This window comes from Lissotriton vulgaris, chromosome 12, assembly GCF_964263255.1.
Source record: "Lissotriton vulgaris chromosome 12, aLisVul1.2, whole genome shotgun sequence".
Lineage (NCBI taxonomy): Eukaryota > Metazoa > Chordata > Amphibia > Caudata > Salamandridae > Lissotriton > Lissotriton vulgaris.
The window spans coordinates 628,718,165-628,743,745 of record NC_141700.1 but is presented as its reverse complement, the minus strand read 5'-3'; the positions used below and the strand labels follow the sequence as shown (position 1 = coordinate 628,743,745).

Below are 25,581 nucleotides of genomic sequence, written 5' to 3'. Positions count from 1 at the left end.
CTTGCGGGTTTGTAGGTAGCTTTGAACACTGTTGAGAACCAAGGCTTTCATTGGAACCAAGGACTTTGCTAAACTGTTTTCGTCAAACACAAGGGTGAACTCGGGCTGCAGCAGACCCTGCTGACCCATCCTTCAACAGTAAAATCTTGACTGGGACAAACCCCTTCACCCCCCATCTGACCCTGACTTCCACCAGGCGGTCTGAAACTTTGACTTTGCCCCCGGACCCTTGAGTTTTCTCTCTAAGAGTGAAAATTTGTGATTTACAAACTTCCTAAAACTCTTCCAAACTGTCTGGAATAAAAAGCAGTGATTGATGAAAATCGTAACTCCAACTCCCTTCATGTGATTTTTGAGATTTTAGTGTCTATTTGATGATAAAATATGCTCTATTTTTATAAATGGGAGTGGAGTTTTACTGTCTAGTTTTTAGGTCTCGCCTTTACCATTCCGCAGGAATGGGAAATGGGGAGAATTCAAGTCGGCAAAATCCTCTTCAAACCAAGGGCTTTCAGCCCCGCGGTTTTCTTGCAGTTCACGTGAATCACGTGAGCAAACATGCACGAGCATTCACGGCCAGGGCTTCTCCTCCCCTAGCAGCACTCCTCCCACACCAGCAACTCCCCCCTCCCACACCAGCACCTCCCCTCTCTCTCCCCGCAAACACAGCCTTGCCCTAGCAGCACCCCTCCCACACCAGCACCTCCCCCCTCCCACACCAGCACCTCCCCTCTCTCTCCCCGCAAACACAGCCTTGCCCTAGCAGCACTCCTCCCACACCAGCACCTCCCCCCCTCCCACACCAGCACCTCCCCTCTCTCTCACACCAGCACCTCCCCTCTCTCTCCCCGCAAACACAGCCTTGCCCTAGCAGCACTCCTCCCACACCAGCACTCCCCCCTCCCACACCAGCACCTCCCCTCTCTCTCCCCGCAAACACAGCCTTGCCCTAGCAGCACCCCTCCCACACCAGCACCTCCCCCCTCCCACACCAGCACCTCCCCTCTCTCTCCCCGCAAACACAGCCTTGCCCTAGCAGCACTCCTCCCACACCAGCACCTCCCCCCCTCCCACACCAGCACCTCCCCTCTCTCTCACACCAGCACCTCCCCTCTCTCTCCCCGCAAACACAGCCTTGCCCTAGCAGCACTCCTCCCACACCAGCACTCCCCCTCCCACACCAGCACATCCCCTCTCTCTCCCCGCAAACACAGCCTTGCCCTGAGAGCAGCTTCCTGGGGTTCAGAATATGTCACCCGTCAGCCTCTGCCAGCACAGTTCTCAGACTTACAACCGTCAGGGGGAATGGGTAGCTATCATCACCCTACCATGCAAGACGGGCATGGAAAACTAAAGAAATATGGATTCATTTCTACTCTTTATTACCATCAGAGACTTGGGCGGGGGCAGGACTGTGTAGCTATCACCACCCTACCATGCAAGACGGGCATGGAAAACGAAAGAAATATGGATTCATTTCAACTCTTTATTGCCATCAGAGACTTGGGCGGGGGCAGGACTGTGGCATTGTTCCTGCGCGCACAGCTGCGTGTGTGTAGTGCAGACTCAATAACTAGATCATTGCTGCTTCCAGGGTTTCCGTAGCTCGCATTGATTGACTGTTCTTGGCGCTCCTCAGACGTGAGTGCGCGGGATGCACCACGTCGAGCCGCGAGACCGCTCTACAGGGTGAATGAAGCGGTGCCAGACGTCAGCACACGCAGCGTCACTGATAATCGATAGGTCCAGTCACAAGCCTGTGACAGTGCCCTCCTCCTATCCATTCATACCGGGCCTTCCCGAGACCAGGGCCAGAGCGCGCGACGGGGACAAAACACAGCCTGCCCGAGGGCAGGAAGCGCTTCGAGGCGGAGCCACGCATGCTGCGCAGAACTTTCAACTTCCCCTCGCCCACCACTGAGTGCCCCCGCAGCAGACCTCGATTCTCTACTGCTATCCACTCTCGAAGCCTCCCGCCACTGGCAGTATCCTCCTTGTGCAGCCCTGGGCAGTGAAGGGTTAATGCTTATCTCCGGGACGCTGGCACAGCTCATCCACAGCAGTGACTCATCTGCCCATCACCGGCAAACCCCTCCAGGCCCACACTCCCCACCCTCGGGCCATTCCGATTTCCAGAGTAGGTAGGCAGCGACACGGCCACATACGATTTCATGACACCTGCACCTGCCCGCACACCTACCAACCAGATAGAGGCCGGTATCTATGCATCAACCACACCAACCACCTCCTCACGCAGGCTGCACCCCACCCAGAACTCCACATGAAAGCCACACACACTTCAAAGGCTCCACTCCCCGCCCCCCCCCCCTGCACTTCGCACTTTCCGACTTCCCCTCCCACCTCCCACGGCTCTTCCCATTCACGCGCTCGTTACCATTTGCTCCCGAGCCGCATTTCTCCTCCCTCCCCCCCCCCCCCCCCCCCCCCCCTAATCTTAGCAATGCCAAGAGCTTGTTTTCCCCAAGGTCTCTGACTCGATTTCATCTTGTTCTCGTGCTCGCCAAGGATGTTTCACCGTGATCAGTTTGTGCCTTTGATTTCTCCAAAGAGAGATCCGAGTCCAAGGGCTCCCTCATAGTATTCTGAAGCAGGCAGGGATGTCTTTCGTATAATCCTGCAGCAGCAGCTGAATGACCCCTTAGTCGGCGGTGCCTGAAGATCTGCCAGTGTGGGGAAGTCAACTGTCCTTTGCTGTGCTGAAGAAGCTGACTCAGGGCCGCCTCTCTTTTCAGGGTCTTTCTAGAGCTTTATTCTTCGCAGACGTGTATTTGTTGTTGTCTCATCATCTGTGCAGCACCCACCACAAGTGAATTAAATTATTAGCATCTTACACAGTTGTTTTTGACACCAAGACTCAATCAGCCAGTGTTTTCGAAACACCACCAGACCTGGCGCTCATTCATCGTAGCACTGCATTTGAAATAAAACCTATGCTGGGAATATATGTTTATATGCCAGAATTAGGAGGGAACTTCACTCTGCCTTATGTAAATATAATACCACCGAACTTCCAACTTGCCACTCACCCACGCAACGCCACTCACCCACGCAACTCACCCACGCAACGCCACTCACACACGCAACGCCACTCACACACGCAACGCCACTCACACACGCAACGCCACTCACACACGCAACGCCACTCACACACGCAACGCCACTCACACACGCAACGCCACTCATCCACGCAACGCCACTCATCCACGCAACGCCACTCATCCACGCAACGCCACTCATCCACGCAACGCCACTCACACAACGCCACTCACACATGCAACACCACTCACACATGCGACGCCACTCACCCACGCGACGCCACTCACCCACGCGACGCCACTCACCCACGCGACGCCACTCACCCACGCGACGCCACTCACCCACGCGACGCCACTCACCCACGCGACGCCACTCACCCACGCGACGCCACTCACCCACGCGACGCCACTCACCCACGCGACGCCACTCACCCACGCGACGCCACTCACCCACGCGACGCCACTCACCCACGCGACGCCACTCACCCACGCGACGCCACTCACCCACGCGACGCCACTCACCCACGCGACGCCACTCACCCACGCGACGCCACTCACCCACGCGACGCCACTCACCCACGCGACGCCACTCACCCACGCGACGCCACTCACCCACGCGACGCCACTCACCCACGCGACGCCACTCACCCACGCGACGCCACTCACCCACGCGACGCCACTCACCCACGCGACGCCACTCACCCACGCGACGCCACTCACCCACGCGACGCCACTCACCCACGCGACGCCACTCACCCACGCGACGCCACTCACCCACGCGACGCCACTCACCCACGCGACGCCACTCACCCACGCGACGCCACTCACCCACGCGACGCCACTCACCCACGCGACGCCACTCACCCACGCGACGCCACTCACCCACGCGACGCCACTCACCCACGCGACGCCACTCACCCACGCGACGCCACTCACCCACGCGACGCCACTCACCCACGCGACGCCACTCACCCACGCGACGCCACTCACCCACGCGACGCCACTCACCCACGCGACGCCACTCACCCACGCGACGCCACTCACCCACGCGACGCCACTCACCCACGCGACGCCACTCACCCACGCGACGCCACTCACCCACGCGACGCCACTCACCCACGCGACGCCACTCACCCACGCGACGCCACTCACCCACGCGACGCCACTCACCCACGCGACGCCACTCACCCACGCGACGCCACTCACCCACGCGACGCCACTCACCCACGCGACGCCACTCACCCACGCGACGCCACTCACCCACGCGACGCCACTCACCCACGCGACGCCACTCACCCACGCGACGCCACTCACCCACGCGACGCCACTCACCCACGCGACGCCACTCACCCACGCGACGCCACTCACCCACGCGACGCCACTCACCCACGCGACGCCACTCACCCACGCGACGCCACTCACCCACGCGACGCCACTCACCCACGCGACGCCACTCACCCACGCGACGCCACTCACCCACGCGACGCCACTCACCCACGCGACGCCACTCACCCACGCGACGCCACTCACCCACGCGACGCCACTCACCCACGCGACGCCACTCACCCACGCGACGCCACTCACCCACGCGACGCCACTCACCCACGCGACGCCACTCACCCACGCGACGCCACTCACCCACGCGACGCCACTCACCCACGCGACGCCACTCACCCACGCGACGCCACTCACCCACGCGACGCCACTCACCCACGCGACGCCACTCACCCACGCGACGCCACTCACCCACGCGACGCCACTCACCCACGCGACGCCACTCACCCACGCGACGCCACTCACCCACGCGACGCCACTCACCCACGCGACGCCACTCACCCACGCGACGCCACTCACCCACGCGACGCCACTCACCCACGCGACGCCACTCACCCACGCGACGCCACTCACCCACGCGACGCCACTCACCCACGCGACGCCACTCACCCACGCGACGCCACTCACCCACGCGACGCCACTCACCCACGCGACGCCACTCACCCACGCGACGCCACTCACCCACGCGACGCCACTCACCCACGCGACGCCACTCACCCACGCGACGCCACTCACCCACGCGACGCCACTCACCCACGCGACGCCACTCACCCACGCGACGCCACTCACCCACGCGACGCCACTCACCCACGCGACGCCACTCACCCACGCGACGCCACTCACCCACGCGACGCCACTCACCCACGCGACGCCACTCACCCACGCGACGCCACTCACCCACGCGACGCCACTCACCCACGCGACGCCACTCACCCACGCGACGCCACTCACCCACGCGACGCCACTCACCCACGCGACGCCACTCACCCACGCGACGCCACTCACCCACGCGACGCCACTCACCCACGCGACGCCACTCACCCACGCGACGCCACTCACCCACGCGACGCCACTCACCCACGCGACGCCACTCACCCACGCGACGCCACTCACCCACGCGACGCCACTCACCCACGCGACGCCACTCACCCACGCGACGCCACTCACCCACGCGACGCCACTCACCCACGCGACGCCACTCACCCACGCGACGCCACTCACCCACGCGACGCCACTCACCCACGCGACGCCACTCACCCACGCGACGCCACTCACCCACGCGACGCCACTCACCCACGCGACGCCACTCACCCACGCGACGCCACTCACCCACGCGACGCCACTCACCCACGCGACGCCACTCACCCACGCGACGCCACTCACCCACGCGACGCCACTCACCCACGCGACGCCACTCACCCACGCGACGCCACTCACCCACGCGACGCCACTCACCCACGCGACGCCACTCACCCACGCGACGCCACTCACCCACGCGACGCCACTCACCCACGCGACGCCACTCACCCACGCGACGCCACTCACCCACGCGACGCCACTCACCCACGCGACGCCACTCACCCACGCGACGCCACTCACCCACGCGACGCCACTCACCCACGCGACGCCACTCACCCACGCGACGCCACTCACCCACGCGACGCCACTCACCCACGCGACGCCACTCACCCACGCGACGCCACTCACTCACTCACCCACCCACCCACGCGACGCCACTCACTCACTCACCCACCCACCCACGCGACGCCACTCACTCACTCACTCACTCACCCACCCACGCGACGCCACTCACTCACTCACTCACTCACCCACCCACGCGACGCCACTCACTCACTCACTCACTCACCCACCCACGCGACGCCACTCACTCACTCACTCACTCACCCACCCACGCGACGCCACTCACTCACTCACTCACTCACCCACCCACGCGACGCCACTCACTCACTCACTCACTCACCCACCCACGCGACGCCACTCACTCACTCACTCACTCACCCACCCACGCGACGCCACTCACTCACTCACTCACCCACCCACGCGACGCCACTCACTCACTCACTGTGCAGTGCACAATAGGTCTCGCAGTAGGAAAGTTGGAGCTATTGGTTTTGTAAATGACAAAGCCCTTTATGTTTTTAAAATGAAAACAAAAATAAAAGGCATTGTTATTTGCAATTGTAATAGCTCCAACTTTCCTACTGCGAGACCTATTGGCAACGCCAGTGCTTGTTTTACTTGTTGACTGTTCTGGTACTGATAAATGCTTTACATTTGTTCTCCTTTGAGTGAAGCCTGACTGCTCTGTGTCACAGCTATTTAAGACTGAGCTAAATGTTTGATTTAAAGAAACCTAACTGGACCTGATATAATGTGTGACATTATTACTTGATGACGCCTCCCGACTACCCCAACCAAATATCCACTTTTTTCACAGGTATCTATCCATAGTGTGGGGAATAAGACTATCTGCAATGAGGTTCATTCATTTAGAAAGGACCCATTATACATTCTCAATCAGTTGTTTTTTGCCTCCTTCTTAAAACATGTTTGCATAATACTTTTATATAGAAGAGATCAAATACTTGTAGTTTCTTTGGCGAGAGCCAGCACAAGTAATCAAGGCACTTATTTTGTTCCCCATGGTCTTCAGGATTGGTTCTAAAATAGTACTGCTCACTGCATGAACGACATACCAAAGCAATCAAAAACAGGAACTTTTAGACTCTTGCTTTGCTACTACCAGTCCTAGTTCATTCCTGTTAGTTGTTAAGAGACACTGCAATCACTTGAACCTTTCCACTAGGTGCCATCTATTTGATTTCTCAGATTTTTGTGAGTGCCATATAGGTGCCCTATATGACCACTTAGAACAATCGTAAAGTCTTAACAAGCCAAATTGATGTTTTGTTCCGTATTTCTAGTTGAATGTTTCCCTGTTGTTTTAGCCAGATGGATGTTTTGGTTTGTCTGTTTTCCACCACTCTATCATTTTATTCTGTAAATGCTTTTCTGATAGGCTAGTGCTCCTAAAAATGCTTCTTTTGTCGTGGTGTGTATCATGTGCTGGTTATTGTATCTGCGTTATTCTTCTCCTATATTTGTGTTTCTTAATTTGTGTCAAAATAGTAGGTAGCTGCAGTAATTCGCCACTTAGATGTAAACTGGTTACATTTGGTTTTTTAATGAAATCTACAGATTTTTTTCAGCTTACCCTGATCTTTTCTTCCACCCATACTGGGTAAGTGTTTCATCTGGTAGTCTTATCACAGCTTTCATAGCCGTTATCAATATCACTCAACGCACCTGTATTGGTGGACTAAATCATTCCAGCTTATTTTAAATCTTATTACGTGCCTAAAGTAGCTAATATACAAGTAACAAACCAATAACCTCAGTTGAGATACAACCACGTTCAACTCAGTGAGAAAGAACCCAAGAAAGTGCAACCCTTTCCAAGAAGGTCGTGGGCAAAGTAGCTTGCACAAAAACCTGATTCTCACCTTGTTTAAGGACCTTTTCCAATCCCTGGTATTAGCACCAGGAGAGACAAATAATAACCTAGTCTCGCAAAACATTCGCTTTTTCCTTTGTGTATCACACCAGTCCTGAGACTGCACTAGCACCATCAGCACCAAGCAGCAGTCTTGTTTCTGTGGTTTCTTTCACTATGGCATTCTGTATACTTTCTGATCACTATACAAGCACTTCCACCCTGCAGTCACTCATAAATCACTTCCATTGAGGCTTGAACGGAGTCGGGCAAGATCTCTGGTGGAACTCCCATGACCCAGACATAGATGGCGTCCCCCTCAAATTATCCAACAGCTCAGTCTTTGCATCTAGTTTAAACACAATATCAGTCAGTTGTTTAAAGGCGGTCATCTCTTTCAACTCTGCTACAGGCACATTAGTCATATTCTCCAAAGCATGTGTTTATTTTCTCTGCCTTATGTTTCATTCCCAGCACTGGACCACTAAGGGCCTCCATAGTCTGCCTTCTGTAGCATCTCATCATTGTCACCAGTCTTTTCTGCCAAGAAAGCTGCAGTTGAGTGAAGTAAAGCCCATGGTCCCTTTCATTAAGGGACAATTGTGGCTGTTAAGGGAAATGCGCTTTCGGTACTGTGGCAACTGATGTAAAATGGTCTTCCTTTGTTGTCCTCGTCATAAACTTAGCCATGGTCTCCAGAAAGCACTGCACTCATAAACATTGCCACATTCGCCTTCTGAACTCACAGTCCCACACTCCAAAATGCTGCCAGGTCAAGGGGCACCTTATCCAGGGGATTGGGGACAAGGCAAGCAATGCAGGGGCTCAAGGGCCAGGTCATGTACTGTGCCCCATAGTGCTATGAAGCCATGGGGGAACGGGCCTTTGCCCATAAAGGAAATGTCTTCTTCCAGCTTATCTCCCTTCTCACTCCACCCCTAGGTGTTCATTGGTACGACTTGATGCTCCAGGTTTGGACAACAACTTTATAAAAACAGTCTTCACACTTAGAAACCCAGCCTTCCGTGGCTCAGCGGCACCCGGGGTCCATGAACAGTTGGGAAAATCCCTCTCACTAATGTGTACCAGGATTACAGGCCCAAATTGGAACCTGGTTGGCCTCATCTCCTGGGATAGAAACATCTGGACATTTTTTTATCGTATAAATCCAAGCTCTGTCTTCACTAAGGGTTCCCCAAATTAGATCTATTTGTGTTCAGGTATCATAAAGAACCTACATTGCAAGTAAATAGACAAAGCTCACCCAGTCTGCACATATAAAGATGGTGCCAAACTAAAGGCATTTGGGGAGATTTTTAATTGTGAAAATGCATTTGCGGCATTCTTTTCTTGGAGACTGTACAAGGAAAACCAATTCTGATCCACGTCTTCTAGCATTGTTTGTTTTTGTTTTGAGAAAGCGTTAAATTACTTCAAAGGAGGAATATGGTAAGCTTTAACTTACCTGAATATTGGTTCAGCAGTCTTATTTTAAAACCTGCATAGAGGTGCTTAATATGCCATGGGAACCTAGAACACAAGCAGAAGGTAGACTTGTTTTATACTCTTTCTTTTGGTTTATTCACTGTCATGTTTTCTCCTTCTCAGGTGCTGATATCGCCAATGTCTGTAATGAAGCTGCCCTGATTGCTGCTCGCTATTTAAAGGCATCTGTCGGCGAGAAAGACTTTGAGCAGGCTATTGAGCGTGTTATTGGAGGTGAGGTCAAAGTGGAGTTACTAGCATTTTATCTTCTCTTGCACTTTAAACATGGTTCCAGGGCGAACCTTTATAGCTAAGTTGCATTCTATACACAACAGAGAATACTTTAGCTTTCATGTTGGTTGTCTACTTTTAGAGAACACGAGAAAGAGATTAGCCATTTTACACATTCTGAAAGTGGAATTGCATGAATGTAGGAGAGCATTTGGTGGAGGCACAGCAGAAGAGAATTTTATTCTTACATTCAAAAGGTCACTGGAAAAGAAGCATTTTGTTTCTGAAGGCGGACTTTTCGCATAATAGGGAAAAGACGAAATGTTTTGTTGGTGAAACAGGAAGGAAATTAACATTAAAGCTCATCAGGCAGCACCTTTTAACAGTCTGACGTTATCGCTGAGTCCTGAAGTGTAAGTATCCTCTGTTGCGAATGGATGACATACACCAGCGGCTCCACCAGCAGTCGGGCCCCAAAGATGGATTCAGGTCGGCACCGGTCGTACCACCTCGACCTTCCCTGATGCCAATCCTGGGGCTGACATTCCTGGTGCCACTGCCGGCGCCATCCCCGACACAGAGCCAGAGGAGCATGTCCGACACTGGATCTGGTGCTAACTGGAGCCATACCTTCCCGACCGGACCCTGAAATCCATTCTTACGAACTAGGACTTGGGGAGGATTAAGAGGGGTCACTGGACCCTGAAGAATACCAGCCTTATGGAGAAAAACTGGACTTTGCTGAGGATCTAGGTGAAGCCAGTGGGCTGGATACTTTTTGAGTTTTGAGATACTGGCATGCTTTCTCCCCTGACCGTGGCTACGGAGGAGAGAGCTTCATCCACAATGGTGGTGTGGTGGGCAACTGAGGTTCTCCCCCCCCCCCCCCCCCCCTCCCCCCAGACAGGGAATCCAAGAGGCTGGACAATCTTGGAAAGAAGATGTTTTCTTCCGCCAGCATGGCACTACGGTCTGTAAACACTTCATGCCTTTTGGGCTGCTATTCCCATGCCCTGTGGGATACAGTTGTGCAAGTGCTGCTGATGGTCCCAGAGGAGGCCCAGCCGTGCTCTCTCAGGCTGTTGCCTTCAGAGGTATGCAGGGAAGTTCACTATCCGTTGTGGGCTTAACACCACTGACTCACTAGGCAGAGCAGTTTTATCTACAGTGGTCCTGTGACGCCATGCCTGTATGAGGATGACTGGTTTTTCAGGGGATGTCCAGTTCTTCTCACTCATGGACATGCTCTTTGATGTTTCCTGTCTCTTCGGAGACCAGGCTGATTCAGGCGCTGGGGTGCTTAAAGGACAGCAGGGCTAAAGCCAGTTCCTTGGACCTTTCTAAGTTCTTTGGTGATTTCTCAATCTGCCTTTTGTGTCTACGAAAGGTGCGTGCAACTGTGCCTTTATCCAAAAGACCCGCAGCATGAAAGTGAATAAAATTAGATAGTGTGTTGGATGGCTCAGGAAAGTGTCTTATTATTAACTGTTCTTTAAAAAAAGAAAAGATATGCTTTTGAATCTGTGGAGGAAACCACACCTGCTGTATCATTTGGAAGTAGCATGTTCCTTCTAGAATGTGCTGCGAACTTGTGACCTACTGGTTCCACTGGATTGTTAGGTTCACTGAGGTAAGAGTGCATTGGGGGGTTTGTCTGTATATGGCTTTCATTGCCTCCTATAAAGTTGATAAATCATCCTCTCCAGTTTCATTATGCAGATGAAATTCTTTAATTTGTCTTAGTATTGCTTGTTTTGCCACTGGGTCACACAATAAGGTGGGACTCCGTTTTGAGGCACCCCTCCCCAGTATAAGGTGGAAATGGACGGTGCATGATCGGAAATCGAATTGCCCGTGTTTCGCATCTACCAGGGTCACCAGTAGTATTTTGTTTACCAGTTTCAAATCAGTTCTGGTGTATGACTTATGTACCACTGAGTAATGGGAGTAATCTATATCCTCTGGGTGTAAACTGTTCCAGTTTATCTACCATCCCTATTTCTACTGCCACCTAATTTCCTCCTTAGACAGCTTTTAGGCAGACAGTTTTAGGATTCAACTAAAAACCAATGCCATCAACCAGGTGTTTATTTTTATATTTTTGCTGGTCTAATCTGTATACTTCCTTCCATTTGGTATAAATCTCGTTCAAATAGGCATTGTTTTATGTTTAACAAGTTTACATAAAAGAAGCTCATATTACATGATACTAGTACTTGAAATATGTTTTTTTTCTATTATCAGGTTTAGAGAAGAAAACCCAAGTTCTTCAACCTGCAGAGAAAAAGACGGTGGCCTATCATGAAGCTGGGCATGCCGTGGTGGGGTGGTTCCTAGAGCATGCTGATCCCCTCCTAAAGGTTTGAATCCTATTTGCTCTCTAGAGTGCAGATGACACTTTCATTGCAAATCTCTGCATAGAGGCTTATTAAGTCAAATTTGTCAAGGTTGTTTTCCAACTTCCTGTATTCCTGTAAATAAATACATTATTCTTACCTATGTATGTTAAGAATAGACTGTGTAAAACATATTCAGTGTAGAGTGCCGAAGAAAGGGAATACAGTGGGAGTGTTTTCAGTCGAATACATGTAGCCCTGATGCATCTTCATGTAAGACAGTGTTAGATGGAATCATTGAACCATGGATGTTGAAGTGTCACAGTAGGGCTGCGTCAAACATGATGAATTGACAGATGAGAAGGGTGCAGTGGGATTTGTTTGGCTACAAATATTCGGAATCCTGTTATAGTGTGAATGTTCAGAAACATCTGTGAATGAAGTACATATTCTGCTGCAAACCAAAGCAGCAGAGTCGAATGTTCACGACTCAATCTCCATTGAAGGAAAGTGTAATTGAGGTTAAAAGTGCCTTGTTCTGTTGAAGGGGATACTTTCAAATAATTCTGGTGGATTTTAGTAGGTTCCAGTACCTGCTAATTGATCATCTGATTTAAAGGAATGTGCCAAAGGTTCACAGCAGCTGCAGTAGGATCACTGTTTATTATATGCACTCTCTTCCTATAATCCAGCCTACGGTTCTATTAATGGGAAGTTGTCCTTGCTTAGGTAGTGGAGTATAGGTACCCTAACCGTGAGCGTTTTAGTCTAAACTACAAGACGCCTGGGTGTCTGTGGTTTAATCCACCCGGAGGTTCAGTTCTTATTTCACTTCCACACAGTGGACGTGTAATATGTATGGATTCTATTTATTAAATATATTTTATGTGGCTATATTTTAACAAAGCACTCATCCTATGGATTTCTCACTTTTAATCAGTGATCCTAGTAAAATGTCTACTGTACTTTTCAAGTCATTTTAAGTGCCGTGTGTGCCACCTTTTGGGCACAGGAAAGAGAATTTGGTAGAATTAAATTGGTGGAGTGACATTTCTCTGAGTTACATTGAGGTTGAGCATGCTTGATGGGGAGAAAGCTAAAATAAAGCATTTTTTGCCTTTACGAATCTCTCGCCTACATTGGGGAGTGTTGGCATGCATGACTTTGTCATCTTTTCATATTCACGTATCAACTCCTCTGTGATGTTTCTTTAGGTAGATGAAGTGTTCTAATATATTTTTATATTTGCAGAACATATTTAAAACTTCTTGAAGGGTTTCTACATTTGCTGAAGAAGAAAAACATGTAGTACATTCTTTTAAAAATCCCCGAAGTTCTAGGTTTACTTATCCCAGACTGTTTGCACAAAGTGTAAAATTTTCATGGCTACATCTGAATCAAATAAATCCAGACCTTGTACTGTGGGACCTGTCTATACACCTGGAGGATCACCCACGCTGTTGCTCTAGCTTCATAAAAACGTTATAGAATTGCTATAAGTGAATTACTTGATACTGGGATCTTTCACCTGTGGGTTTTTTGGTGCTTTTTTCCCTTGGTACCATTAAGTGGCTTCCTGACGACTGTCATAGTCACCAGAATTGTTTCCTCCACACATCTGAGTTGTACCTTGCTCCTACCCCCTGATTGCTGATGGAGTGTGGTATTGGTTTTACTGTGTTTATGAGCAATTGGCCATTGGTGGTGCTTCTGTTACACAGACACAAAACTGTTAATTACTTCCTGGTATTTTCTCAAGAAGAGATCTGTACAACCACCAGCTCCCTTGGTATTGACCTATTTTCTTAAGTTTCACAATGGTCATAATAATCTCTGAACCACAATATGACATAAGAAAATGAAAGCTAGAGTTCCTATTGGCATTAGAGGAATATTGAAATAAGAGTTCCAAGATAAAAATGATCTAATGACAACTGAAAGAGAAAAACATCAAAGAAGGAATTCTCCTATCAGTTTTGAATCTCCATATGTGTTTACAAAAATAACAGCACGTGGTATCACCCCAGACATTTTTAAATCCAGAGTGATTCAAATCTTAAAAAACATGGTGTCAAATCCTTTACCTCCTGGCTCTAGTGTTGCCTCCCTCCTTCTATCCATTAGTAATCTGGCGAAATTCTAGTATTGCTTTGTTTCGCAATAAGGAAACAGAAAAGCTCTAAATTGTACCTAAAGGTGCTGTTTATACGCAATTGCAGTCCCTGACCTTTGCAACTTTGTTACTGCACCACCTGCTTGTTTCTCTAGTTCTAGCTAATCCATCGCCGCTTGTAAAGGCTGTATAGTTCGGACTTCCACCCCTGAATATTAGGCTAGGTAAGTTCCTATTGCTGCTTGTCTGCCAAAGCTTATCATCATTCCCACAGAATGACAGAAGAGAAATGGGGATGGTGACACATATGAATTGGATTTGGTCAACAATCTCTTTTGTAAAAATGTTTTGTAACATTGCGGTTAATGTTTGACCTTATTTTGTTCTCAAGCCACAAAGGGAGCTTTTTTTCAACAGACCTCTTGGTCTCTGTCTTGCCAGACAATAGTTGGAAGACAAGCATATCATTTCTGATCACTATAGTTAATGTTGCCAGCAATTGTTTTAAGGAACCACCATCTTATTCCAGTGCTTTTAAAATAGTAGACTTCAAGTTTAGAGTGCCAATAGATGAACGAAGGTGTGTTTTCTTAAACCCGCCTACTTATTCTGTTATGCCTGTAGGCAAAGAGTGAGGTCCCTTTGCTAAAGTGTCTACTCCAATTGGATAAACAAGGAGTGCCTGTAGATTTAGCTGGGAAAAACATTTACTTGGTCAATTTTTGGGTAATTTCTCAAGCAGTTACAGTTAGATATCCTTTTCAGAAGTATGAAGAGCTCAGGTAACTTAAGAGGAGTTTCTTTTGGCTAACAGATGGTTAAGACTGATCAAATCCACAGAACCATATGTAACCGGAATGAGCGCACAATTTATTGGATGACTGAATTACAAACTTGGCTCAAATTAGTGTATTAAGCTGAGTATCGGTTGATGCACCTTCCTTATGATGCTCACTCCCAAATTGTGGGCAGTGTCCTTGTCCCATGAGTTCAAGACTACATTCAAAACTAACCTTCCCATTGTCATCTTTTACCAACCACCAAGTCAGTGACCTCATTCATGCATATTTACCCAGTATGATACCAATGTACCATTTTTGGGTTTAGATTTCTTTAGTTGCATTTTCATTTAACAGTTTAATTTACATATGGGGTGAAATACAGTATACATGTTGGCGAGTATTTGATTGCATTTGTGGGCATATAGGTTTGTGTCTAAGCAGGACAACTCGATCATTTGTAGCTGGTTAAGGAAATACCTCAGTACTCAAATATTGCATATTGGTTACAGCCCAATTTAAGTGTCCAATAGATGTGATAACATTTGTCTCTTGCGCCTGATGTTTACTATTTTCCAGTATACTAGTGTGTCCATTTTTTAAAATTTTTACTCAACCCCATGACCTACATTGAATAGGACAATATAATGCACATTTAACATAAATTCAATAAAACAATGACATTCCGTCACACCAAGGTCGTCCTATGATACCAATGTATCATTGTAGTCATTTGCATATATACTATTTCACAAAGCAAAGCTTGGTGCTCTGATGCATTAGAACAAATGAGGTACCATTGAGCAGTTACTGGATCAGTGTAAAATTTGGACAGTTGAAGTTTAATTCTCATTGATGATTTGAGCCAGGCTCAGTCATAGAACTACCTCACCTTTCGGTAACTTTGAATCATGGATTCTTTTCTCCGTGTTCATTAGATGGCAAGCTCCTGAGAGATGCACATGCCCTGAATGTAAATCCGATCGGTCTCTCAAAGTTCAGCTGTTCATTGAGTTCCCTTAAAGAAACTCTTTGTCCTAAGGATCCAGTATCTAAATGCAGCATCAGAACAAATCTGCCTGCAAGTGCCATCTTCATTCGGTGGAATCACTGGTAATATGCAATCGAATTGGAGAAAGATTAGATCATGTCCAGAGTTGCATGCTACACGTAGCCATTGATCCTATACATCCCCAGAAAGTAGTGCACAATTGATCCTTGATGTGCAGAGTTGTGGACCATGGAGTGAACAATGCACTCCTGCATCTATGTTCAACAGTTTCTAAGAGTTCACAAAATAAAAAAGGCGTTTTCTAATAATTTATGGGCACTACCAGATATACAGAACAGTATGCAGGAAGGCATTACAATTACTGCCCTTGATAATGTATGTTTGTAGAAGAGAACAGCAGATACCAAATACTTTTTTATAGTTTGGGAGAGTCCGCATTGGAGACATAGAAAGCTTATAAAATCACTTTGAGACTATTCAAGTGATTGATGATGACGCCTCCCCTGTGAGGTTCGGGCCCCTCACCATTGGAGCAATCTGCCCCTAGGATAGCAGAAATCCAACTGCTTTGTGGTTTGACCTGACCATGGGTGTGCTTTTGTATGAAAATGGAGGTGTAAAGAGAACAAACCCAGTCTTTTTCACATAGTTTGCAAAATGCGCTGCTGATGAGTTTGGATTGAGCAGCTTTATTGGCATAAAGATGAAGCAGTCTCTTGATGCATTGTGCAAAATTTAACAAAACATCTGTTTTCTGTTTTTTAATTCACTTAACAGGAAGCCCTCTTCTTCCAGTCCTAATGCTGATATAACATTTAAGACCCTATCAATGCATTTGCCGTCAAATATCAAACACCTAAATGTAAATTTAGTAAATCCACAGGCCACAACCAAGACACTTTTCCTTTGCTTGTAGATGCCAAAGGCCACTCTACAAAATAACGTGTTGCATAGTTTTATGGTATCCAACTTTGTACTCTGAGATACCTTCTTGTGTGATACTGGGTTGGATTTCAGAAAGACCAGATTGCCAAAGCTGTACCTCAGTACAATGTGATGGATTAGAGAAATGAATTGCTCACCCTCAAACACATTTTAAATAATTAATTATGTTCAAGGCCAGAGTAACTTTATAGGACAATACAGTCTTACTTGACTAAATAATACCGATCTACAGTGTATGCTGAAGTTAGCTAGAGTCTAACCAAGTGCCACCTGTGAGCATGGACTTGGTCACATGAAACAATCCATAAATGATGCTACCCCCTTCAAGATCAAGTGCAGTGTTAGTCACTTTAATACCTAGTTTCTTAGGCAGCTTGATGTTAGTACCCTAAAAAAGGGAGGTGTGTGATAATTAAACGGTGTGACTCTCCCTCGTCCCCACATGCATGTAGACGATGAAACAACCTGCTTGAGAAAGACCGGCAGATTCCGTGTTGGACAAACCCCCAACAAGCCTGCCGTGTATAGGCACTGATAGGGCGTGGTAATTAAACCATTAAGATAAAAAATGGAGATACAATGGACCAATCCTGAAAGAAATGCTGATGAGCCTCATGTTGCAAACCAATAATCCTGGTAAATTTCAATATCCAACAAGAAAATTTACAATCGGACTCTGATACCAGTACCATGCAAGTTTACCAGTTGTTTGTTTGTTATTGAGACTCTAAACAGAATCAATATCTGGCACTGCATACTTACAATGTGTAACAACAATTTAGCACATCAATATACTCTGAATACAATGTAATATTAAATGTGTGGAAATCAAGATAGGGTGACTAACAAAAATCTAGACGTGCCCCCAGTTTTTTGCAAATTTGGCATGTCCAGTGGATGTACTGCAGAAGAGCCTCATTAATCTCCTGTCTGCTCGAATAAGCGAAGACATTCTGGGTTTTGGTACAGGAATTACCCATCTAACATTCCATGGCATAAGACTTACCCAAAATCTAGACACTTGTAACACCTTTTAAATATCGCTATCTGGATTCCATTGTTGCAAATAATGTGCATCTTACCAGTGAGGACCTCCGCCAGATGTATGCCATGATGTCACCTTGCTCTCACGGGCAAAAGCTGAATAATCATGACCAGGTCCCTGCATGAGACCATGCCTCGAGGTCATGACCTCTATAGTTTCCAAGATGTAGCGTTGCTGATTCCATCCCTGAGTGGTCTTCAGTTTTCAGTTATTTTCTGCTTTGCTGCATCTGATCCTTTCCTACCTATCCTTACCCGAATTTGATTGACCGTGCATACCAGATGATCCAGTTAGCACCAATATTTTCATTATCTACTTCTCTTGCATAAAGTAATTCACCTCTACCCTCTGAGTTGGGTATAGAAGCTGGTTACTGTGGTACAACATACCTTCTTCATCTTCCCTGTTATGTCAGATTCTTGTGTCGATTTTAGGTTTTAACTAATTTTGTAGTTGAGACAGGGGCGCAACTAGACCCGAACTTCGGGGGTGGGGGGTAACAGGGGTGGCCGGCATAGCTCGCGGTTGGGGGGCTGGTGCAGGGGTGTCGCCGGACAGTGGGTCACGCATAGGAAAAAATTAAAACGTACCTTTCTGCTGGCCGTCTCTGGTGCTGCTCCTGCTCTCCTGCAATGCAGCGTTGTGATTGGTCTGAGCACTGTAGTGGTGGGCATTTTCTCCATACAGGCTGTAATGCAGCCTGCATGGAGAAGGGGAGAATGCTCATGACTGGTTTGGGCGTCCCGAGAGTGCAAACCTAACAGACGCACACTTGGGAGCGGGCATACTACTCCTCCCCTGCTCCCTGAGCAGAGCAGCCCCACCCACTCGCCCGCCCGCAAAGGAAACATAAAATGATAATAACTTATAGTTATCATTTTATATTTCCTTTACACTGCTCGAAAGCAGTGAGGCGACGCTTCTCCACCATAGCGGAGGAGTCGCCACCGGGGCTTACACTCCCAGCCAGTGCAGACCCAAGCACTAGTCGCACACGGTGCAACAGTCTTTTTTGTCACCTCTCCCCCATTTCCTACTTCTCTATGAATTCCCTCACTTCCTTTCACCAGCAGTGCACCTCATCTCTCTATAGCACCTTTCTGACAAACATTTTATTTTTTTATAGTGCGACTCATAGTTCACTCACACTCAGTTCTGTGATTTGCATGGTACACGTTCTTTGTAGCAGACATATTAACACTCTGTGCTGTGTGGGTGGCAGGAGTGCCCATGTGAGTGTACGATGAGCAATGCAACATTGTGAGAGTAGGGTAAGAGGAGTGACTGCAGGGTGAGTGAGGTGACCATATGAATTTGGGTGCAAATGTAAGAGCAGAGTGGGCCGAATGAATGCATGGTTATTGATGGGCTTCTTTGAGTGGGATTGCAGATTGAACAGTGAAGGGAACAGGTGAGTGAAGTGCCACATGAGTACAGGGTGAGTAGTGTGCTCGTGTGACTGCAGGGTGAGGTGCAGGGTGAACAGCACAAGTGCATTTTGAGTGCAGAGTGATCAATATGAGTGCCGGGGGAGCGTGAAAGTGAAGGGTGAGCATGAGGAGTCTGAATGCAGGGTGCATTCCCAGACACTTGAAGTAACGCAGCACGTTATTGATGGCAGCGTAGGGTATAAGACAGAAGTTAAACTATTGCTATTATGGGAATAATCCGGGATCGGGTTGGAGGAAATATATAATGTGCTGATCCTGTAACAAACGTCCAGTCTTATGATTAGGGTGCCAGCTCATTATTTTGATGTTCCAGACGGTACAAAATTAAGCAGTCCCCTTAAGCCGTATTTTCAGCACTTATCTGTGCATACTTTGAACAGCAAATATAAATAAAAAGCACTTTTAATTGTGTTCTAGGGCTGGCTGTATGATCCATAACTGATAATTGAAGGGAACAAAGACAGAAAAGTCACATTACAAATGAATACATACGTTTTTTATTTATAGCCCTACCTAGTGTCAAGACAGGTCTTTTCAGGCTCTTTAAAGAACACATGGCTGGTATTTTTCTTTTGGCAACCCTAATTTATATTCCTTTTCATGAAATGCATTCTCACATTACGGCAAAGGAATAGGCAGAGTGGGGGCACAGGGGGTATTGGAACCAGAAAAAGAACTAAGCCTCGGTAAGCAGTTTACAAAGGTATGTAAATATGCAAATGGTCTTTAAAGTCCTGTGAAAAACGTGGGTGTGCCTGGCGATCAGACTCCAGACATTGCCCAGCCGAGCCCCCAGTCGCCCCGTTTGAGACACGTTGAAGGAGGGGGGGGCGGAGGTGCAGGAGGGGGGGGGGTGGGGGGGGGGGATTCAGCCCTTTCAGCCCAATCGGCGTTGTGCGCCTGAGTTGAGCTATCCACTTGAAAGAAGCAAGCCAATTCAATCCCAGCTACAATGTCTACTGGATAGAAAAGCAGTGAAAATATGTTCAAATATGGTGGCTTTAGAGCCGTTTGTAGTTTAGGTCTAAGTATCCAATAAATATACTGCAGTCTAATATTTTTGAGGTGATTTGCAGTTCACAAAGTGAAATATCATCCCTGGCATGTTCCTATTGCATTATCAGCAAAGCTCCCACCTCATCACAGAGGGCAGCTCCAGGCGCAGGGCCAAACTTGCCAACTGCCAAGCCAGTCCAGCCCAATTACTTTCAACATTGACCACAAGATGATCGCTAGAACCAGGGAGCCGGAGGCCAATATTTTAATCAATGCCACACACTGCCAGCTGCTTACATTGGCATTGTTGTAATGTTTTGTGGCCGATTCTAAAAAGATAGATTTAGTACTGGGCCACTTGACAGGATCCTATTTAAGTTACAACCTTCTTGCTTCAGGCACATTGGCACCTTCGGGTGTTACTCAAGATGTGGTATTAAGACAGAGTAGCAATAAAAGGAACATTAACAAACGTAACTATTTCATTTATATGAAGATAAGTGCCAGAACTTGATGATCGTCCAGCATTACAGCATTTGCAGTCTAGACATTTCTTCTGTCAGAAGTAGAGCTGCTCTTTATTAAGATTAAGGAGGAGAGACTCATCTAGGTTTCATTGCCTGATTGAGGAGGAAAGAAATTGAGAAATAGGGTGAAGAGAAGGAGTAGCCAGCTGTGAGCCGCTTATTGCAGAGGGGTGTATCCTCATTTTGCGGTGGTCTTGAATATTGGTGTGGTCACTTTGTGTATTATGTACGCTTATGTTTGTTCAGGTGAGTTGAACCAAGCATAATTAAGAGTTTTGCGCTTAATTTTCTCTTTCGCTGGGAGCCAACAAGGACCCTAATGGCATGGTTTTGCTAGCTCCCATCCTTTCTATTCTGTGAGCAGGTTCTGTTGTGGTGGTATGTCTAGCAGACCCCGCCCCCATCTCCCTCCCACCCACTGTTGCTCCAGACTCTAGTAATGACCTTCCTGCATGCAACGGGAAGAGAGTATATTTCATAACAAAAACACACTTTGTATGTGTGAAGCAGCCGCATGAATTCTCTCCATTCCTATTTTAGGTCTCACGCCTAGCGGTGCACTGCGCAAGACATTTAGTAGGTGAAAAAAGGGGTATTGAGGGTGACCTAGGAATCACACACGCTTGTGCGTGTGCGATTCCTTTTGTGCTATGTGATTGGCCTTTGCGTGCATCTTTTTATTAAAGACTGCACGCAGTTGGCCAGAGGCGGTGCATTGCTCAGCCCACGGCCTATTTGTGTCTATTACGCGCTTGGTGCGCGTAATAGACACCAATAGGCCATGTGGTTTCAATTATCGTGCCCAGACACGGACGCGATAATTGAAACTGGCTCCTAGTGGCACGCGCGCTTCTTCGTCTTTATTTTTGGATCCATTTCACACCGAAGCAACAAAAGCCATTTCTTTTCATGGTGAAACTGATGGCTGCATATCTCGCGTTGTGCACGAAGGCACAAGTTCTTGGGAGGGGGTGCCTTGTCCTTTGTGTTGTTAGACAATGCCTCCCTCTAGATTCTGTCATGACCTCAACAAAAATATAAGAGGCTTGAAACTTGCTAGGTTCTCCAGCCCCATCACCATCAGATCTGCCCTCAGCGCCTCCAGGGCAGCTTCTGAGGGCGTCCCAGCTGTCCCATAAAACCAATTTCCAACTATTATTATTTTTGTGATCAAAAAGCCATAACAGCGGCAGGTCTCACAAGGATTCTGACATCGCTGCAGCCATGTTTGTCCAGTCCAGACACCAGGCGTGATGCCTACATTTCACAGAGTGGGGTATGTTCGCTCCTAATTATGATAAAAGTAATTCTTTTGGGACCCAGACTGGACAGGCCTTTTATTCTACTGTCTAGTATCCGCCTTCCATGGAAATCCGCGCACCATAGGCCTTTACGATGAAAGATTAATTAATTTCCATTTCTTTCGCGTTAATCATTGGTGCACTTCAAAGAGCGTGGGTTTGCTGCCCACCAGCACGGCCCCCCCCCCCCAGTAATGATTTGCAGCCTCCCGGGCCTTTCTTTCAGCGTCACTTCCAGGGGTACCCCTCGCCTTGTTATCCCTGTGGGTGCACGCTATCGGCAGAGGGGCCCTTTTTAACGCGCCCTGATGATGCCTTGATGACCCGCCGCCGTTTATGTCGGTCGTTAAAGGACATTAAAAGCGGTAGCTGGCGGCTGGTCCTAAAATGAGTGCAGAGGCGGGTGGAACCTGGTGACATGGAATCTGCCCACCCAAGCTCGGCCCAGCGCCTACAGATGCGTGTCAGCTTGTGTAGGCGCATTAGTTACAAGTTGGAAAATTCTGTCGACCTACAACATCCCCTCTGGCTTCCTGGATCTGAAATAAATTACCAATCAGGTGGAGCTGGGGAATAAATCAATACAGATCGTAAAAAGTTGACCGCAGAGCTATTTATGTGGCTAGTGATGGTGGATAGAAAACAACATGCGTGGACACCAACCCCTGCACATCACAGGCACATGTTCAACAGGGCCACACTCAATTTACTTTCACATTAACCAACACAAACCGTTACTAAATCAGACAGTGAACAGATCTCTACCAACCACAGACAACCAAACACTACCAAATAACTATGCACACAACCTTTGGGTGGAAATCCCAGAAACAAATCCAAAGATCACAACTTTAAGAAAGCGCATTGATGCCAAACTAATGATAGAAGGAGCTACACAATTGGTGGTAATTGCATTATTTAATAAAAACACGAGGTTTGCTAGGTAGATATTCAGTTCTCTTTGCACAAAACCTATTTGGCTGCATTTTCTTTTATATCCATTTTATAATAGTGCATTTTATATAATACTGTGATTGTAAATGGTGTTGTTTTCCCAATTGTTATCAATTACCATAATAAAGGTCTTGCACACTAAAAAAAGTAGATATTCTATGTTTCTATTACGCAAACGTTCATCTCCTGAAGAACAGCACCAAACCTGAAATGCATGTGTATGCTCCTGGCCAAGGACCTCCCTGTCGACCCCCCCACCGCCCCCAGGTAGATCCTCAGGGTACAACTCAACCACAGTCACGTGTTCCGCACCATAAAGCACTAAGGTGCCCAGAACTTCGTGAATATGCGCTTTATAAAAACCATGTAACTTAACAAGCATGGATTAAACAACAGCAATGACACCTTATCTCACCATCTTAACTCAATTTATATCAAAATATTGATTAACAGTATAACGTAGGTATCAAAGAGCTTTTGGGGCATTCTGGATGTAATGCAGCTTTTCTCTGACACGTGCAATTTGCTTCCAGGTGTTGCCGAGGATGTTGTGTTTTTTGTGTAGCACACTCGCCTCATGGCACAATAATGGTTGGAAAAGGGGGTTTTGATGAGGTAACATTTTCCGTCAAGATTTTGCTGAAAATATCTTTCCATTGTTTAAAAGACTGTTCCTGAAAAAAGGACGTTTGTAGTAAAATGGCCCAAGTGCTGGTCTAAATATAGTTTGTGTGTCTGTCTCTCACTCCGCTATCAGCTTTGTCCCATAACACAATAACCACCTGGGGGGTCATCACACGCAGCATGCAAACAGTTCGTGAATAGGCTACAATGCCCAGCACCTTTCCAACCATACACACTACACAGGGGGGCTTCCTATTCATGTGTGTAGGAGTGCTCCACACAGGAGTAATAAGCGCTATATAAATGATACAATACTACGAGTGAAGAAGAGGCTCCTCTCCTAAAAGGGGCAACTTGAGCAGGAAAGTCCTGACATCTGCACCCTCTGACGCCCCTGCCACCAATAAGTCAAAGTTAGACATGTGTGAATTTACCATGAACATAGTTCAATGTACTTCTACTTCAAACACTGACACCTGCAGATTGTGGAGGGCATCTCTCCACTGCTGAGGGTCAACAAGACTGGTCCAAGTGCACAGGAATCAGCAAAACTCTCCTAAGACATTGCAACCAGCCTTCAAGTGGTAGTGGGTAATCTGTGCAGCGTACTTTCACCTTCTAAATCTGGTAAACGCAGACTGTGGGTCAAGTCTTCATAAAAGGACAAGTCAGCAGGATGGGACCAAATGCCAAAGGAATCAACAAGGCTAGCCTGACAGTTCGTGACCATTCGTAAAGTGTTGGGGGGTAGTTGACTTTTTCCTGGCTGGTTGGGCTCGGCATAATTTCATCTTCCAATGCAGATAAGGCCAGATTATTGATCACATCTTCAAAGAGGGGAAGGGTTATCGGGTTGAGGGCAAGAATCCAGGAATCAACTAGGTTGGCCTGATACCTGGCAACCAGGCTTAAACTGGTAGGAGGTAGTTTGATTTATATCTGACTGGCGGGGCTCGGTGTACTTTCATCCTCTAATGCTGATAACGGCAGATTACGAATCACATCTTCTCAGTGGAAAGGATCAAAAGGATGTAGCCAAGTGCTCTGGGATCAGTCGTGCTAGCCCAAGACATTGTGACTTGCCTGAAAGTAGCAAGGATGGTTTTATTATTTCCTAACTATTGCCTAGAGAGCCCAAGGCCAAAGTTCTTGGATGAACAAGACAGGCAAAAGCTTTGCTCTCGCAGGGCAGACTTGAGCAAAAGTATCCAATACACTTATTCAACAGACTCTGCTGTCTGGAGCCGGGATTCAGAGGGGCTGAAGTATGAGTTGTCTAGAACAAGAAACAACACACCTCCTGGATACTATTGGTTAAAAAGGCCTCTCGATAGAGGTGAGAGCAGAGTTAATGGGGGATGGAGGGTGAGAGAGAGTTGGATGGAACTAGACAGAGGACATCCAAAGGAAAGTTAACATGCCCAGACACATGTAAAAGGTAATTTTGCAAGGCTCATAAGCCACAAAAGACCTGTGCTAAGATTGAACCAAATAAGAAAACAATGGAAGTAGGGCAAACATCCTTTCACCACGGTGTCTCTTTTTTTTATCCTGAAATGTCATTCACTACTAAGAAGGAAAATGGAACGTGTCTGGTTTGTGACTGGGAGTGCGATAACTTGGTATGAATACCTCCGCTTGAGGCTCAAAGGCTTTGTTCAGCTTGGCCGCGAGCATGTTTTATGTGAAGGTGTCCTTTTCAAACAAGGCGGCGCCTCGATCACGGGTTCTAAGCAGGGTGGGTTGTTTGTCTTCCACTTGCTCAATTAATTCTTTGTTGGATCACAGCTGGTAGAACAGAATCTAATGGCAGTATACATAGTCACCGACTCCATGTTATTTTTTTCCCCTCCATCTGATTCCAACATGGATTACCA

The 25,581-nt window shown here is 47.8% G+C and overlaps 1 protein-coding gene across 1 annotated transcript in view; it reads left to right on the top strand.

Moving 5' to 3' along the window:
- LOC147677886 (mitochondrial inner membrane m-AAA protease component AFG3L1-like) overlaps positions 1-25,581 on the top strand; it is a 365,672-nt gene that overhangs the window by 249,265 nt on the left and 90,826 nt on the right. The window contains exons 13-14 of the mRNA XM_086945781.1: positions 9,514-9,624; positions 11,866-11,981. Of these exons, the coding sequence (XP_086801907.1) occupies positions 9,514-9,624; positions 11,866-11,981 (227 nt within the window). The remainder of the gene's footprint in view (positions 1-9,513; positions 9,625-11,865; positions 11,982-25,581) is intronic.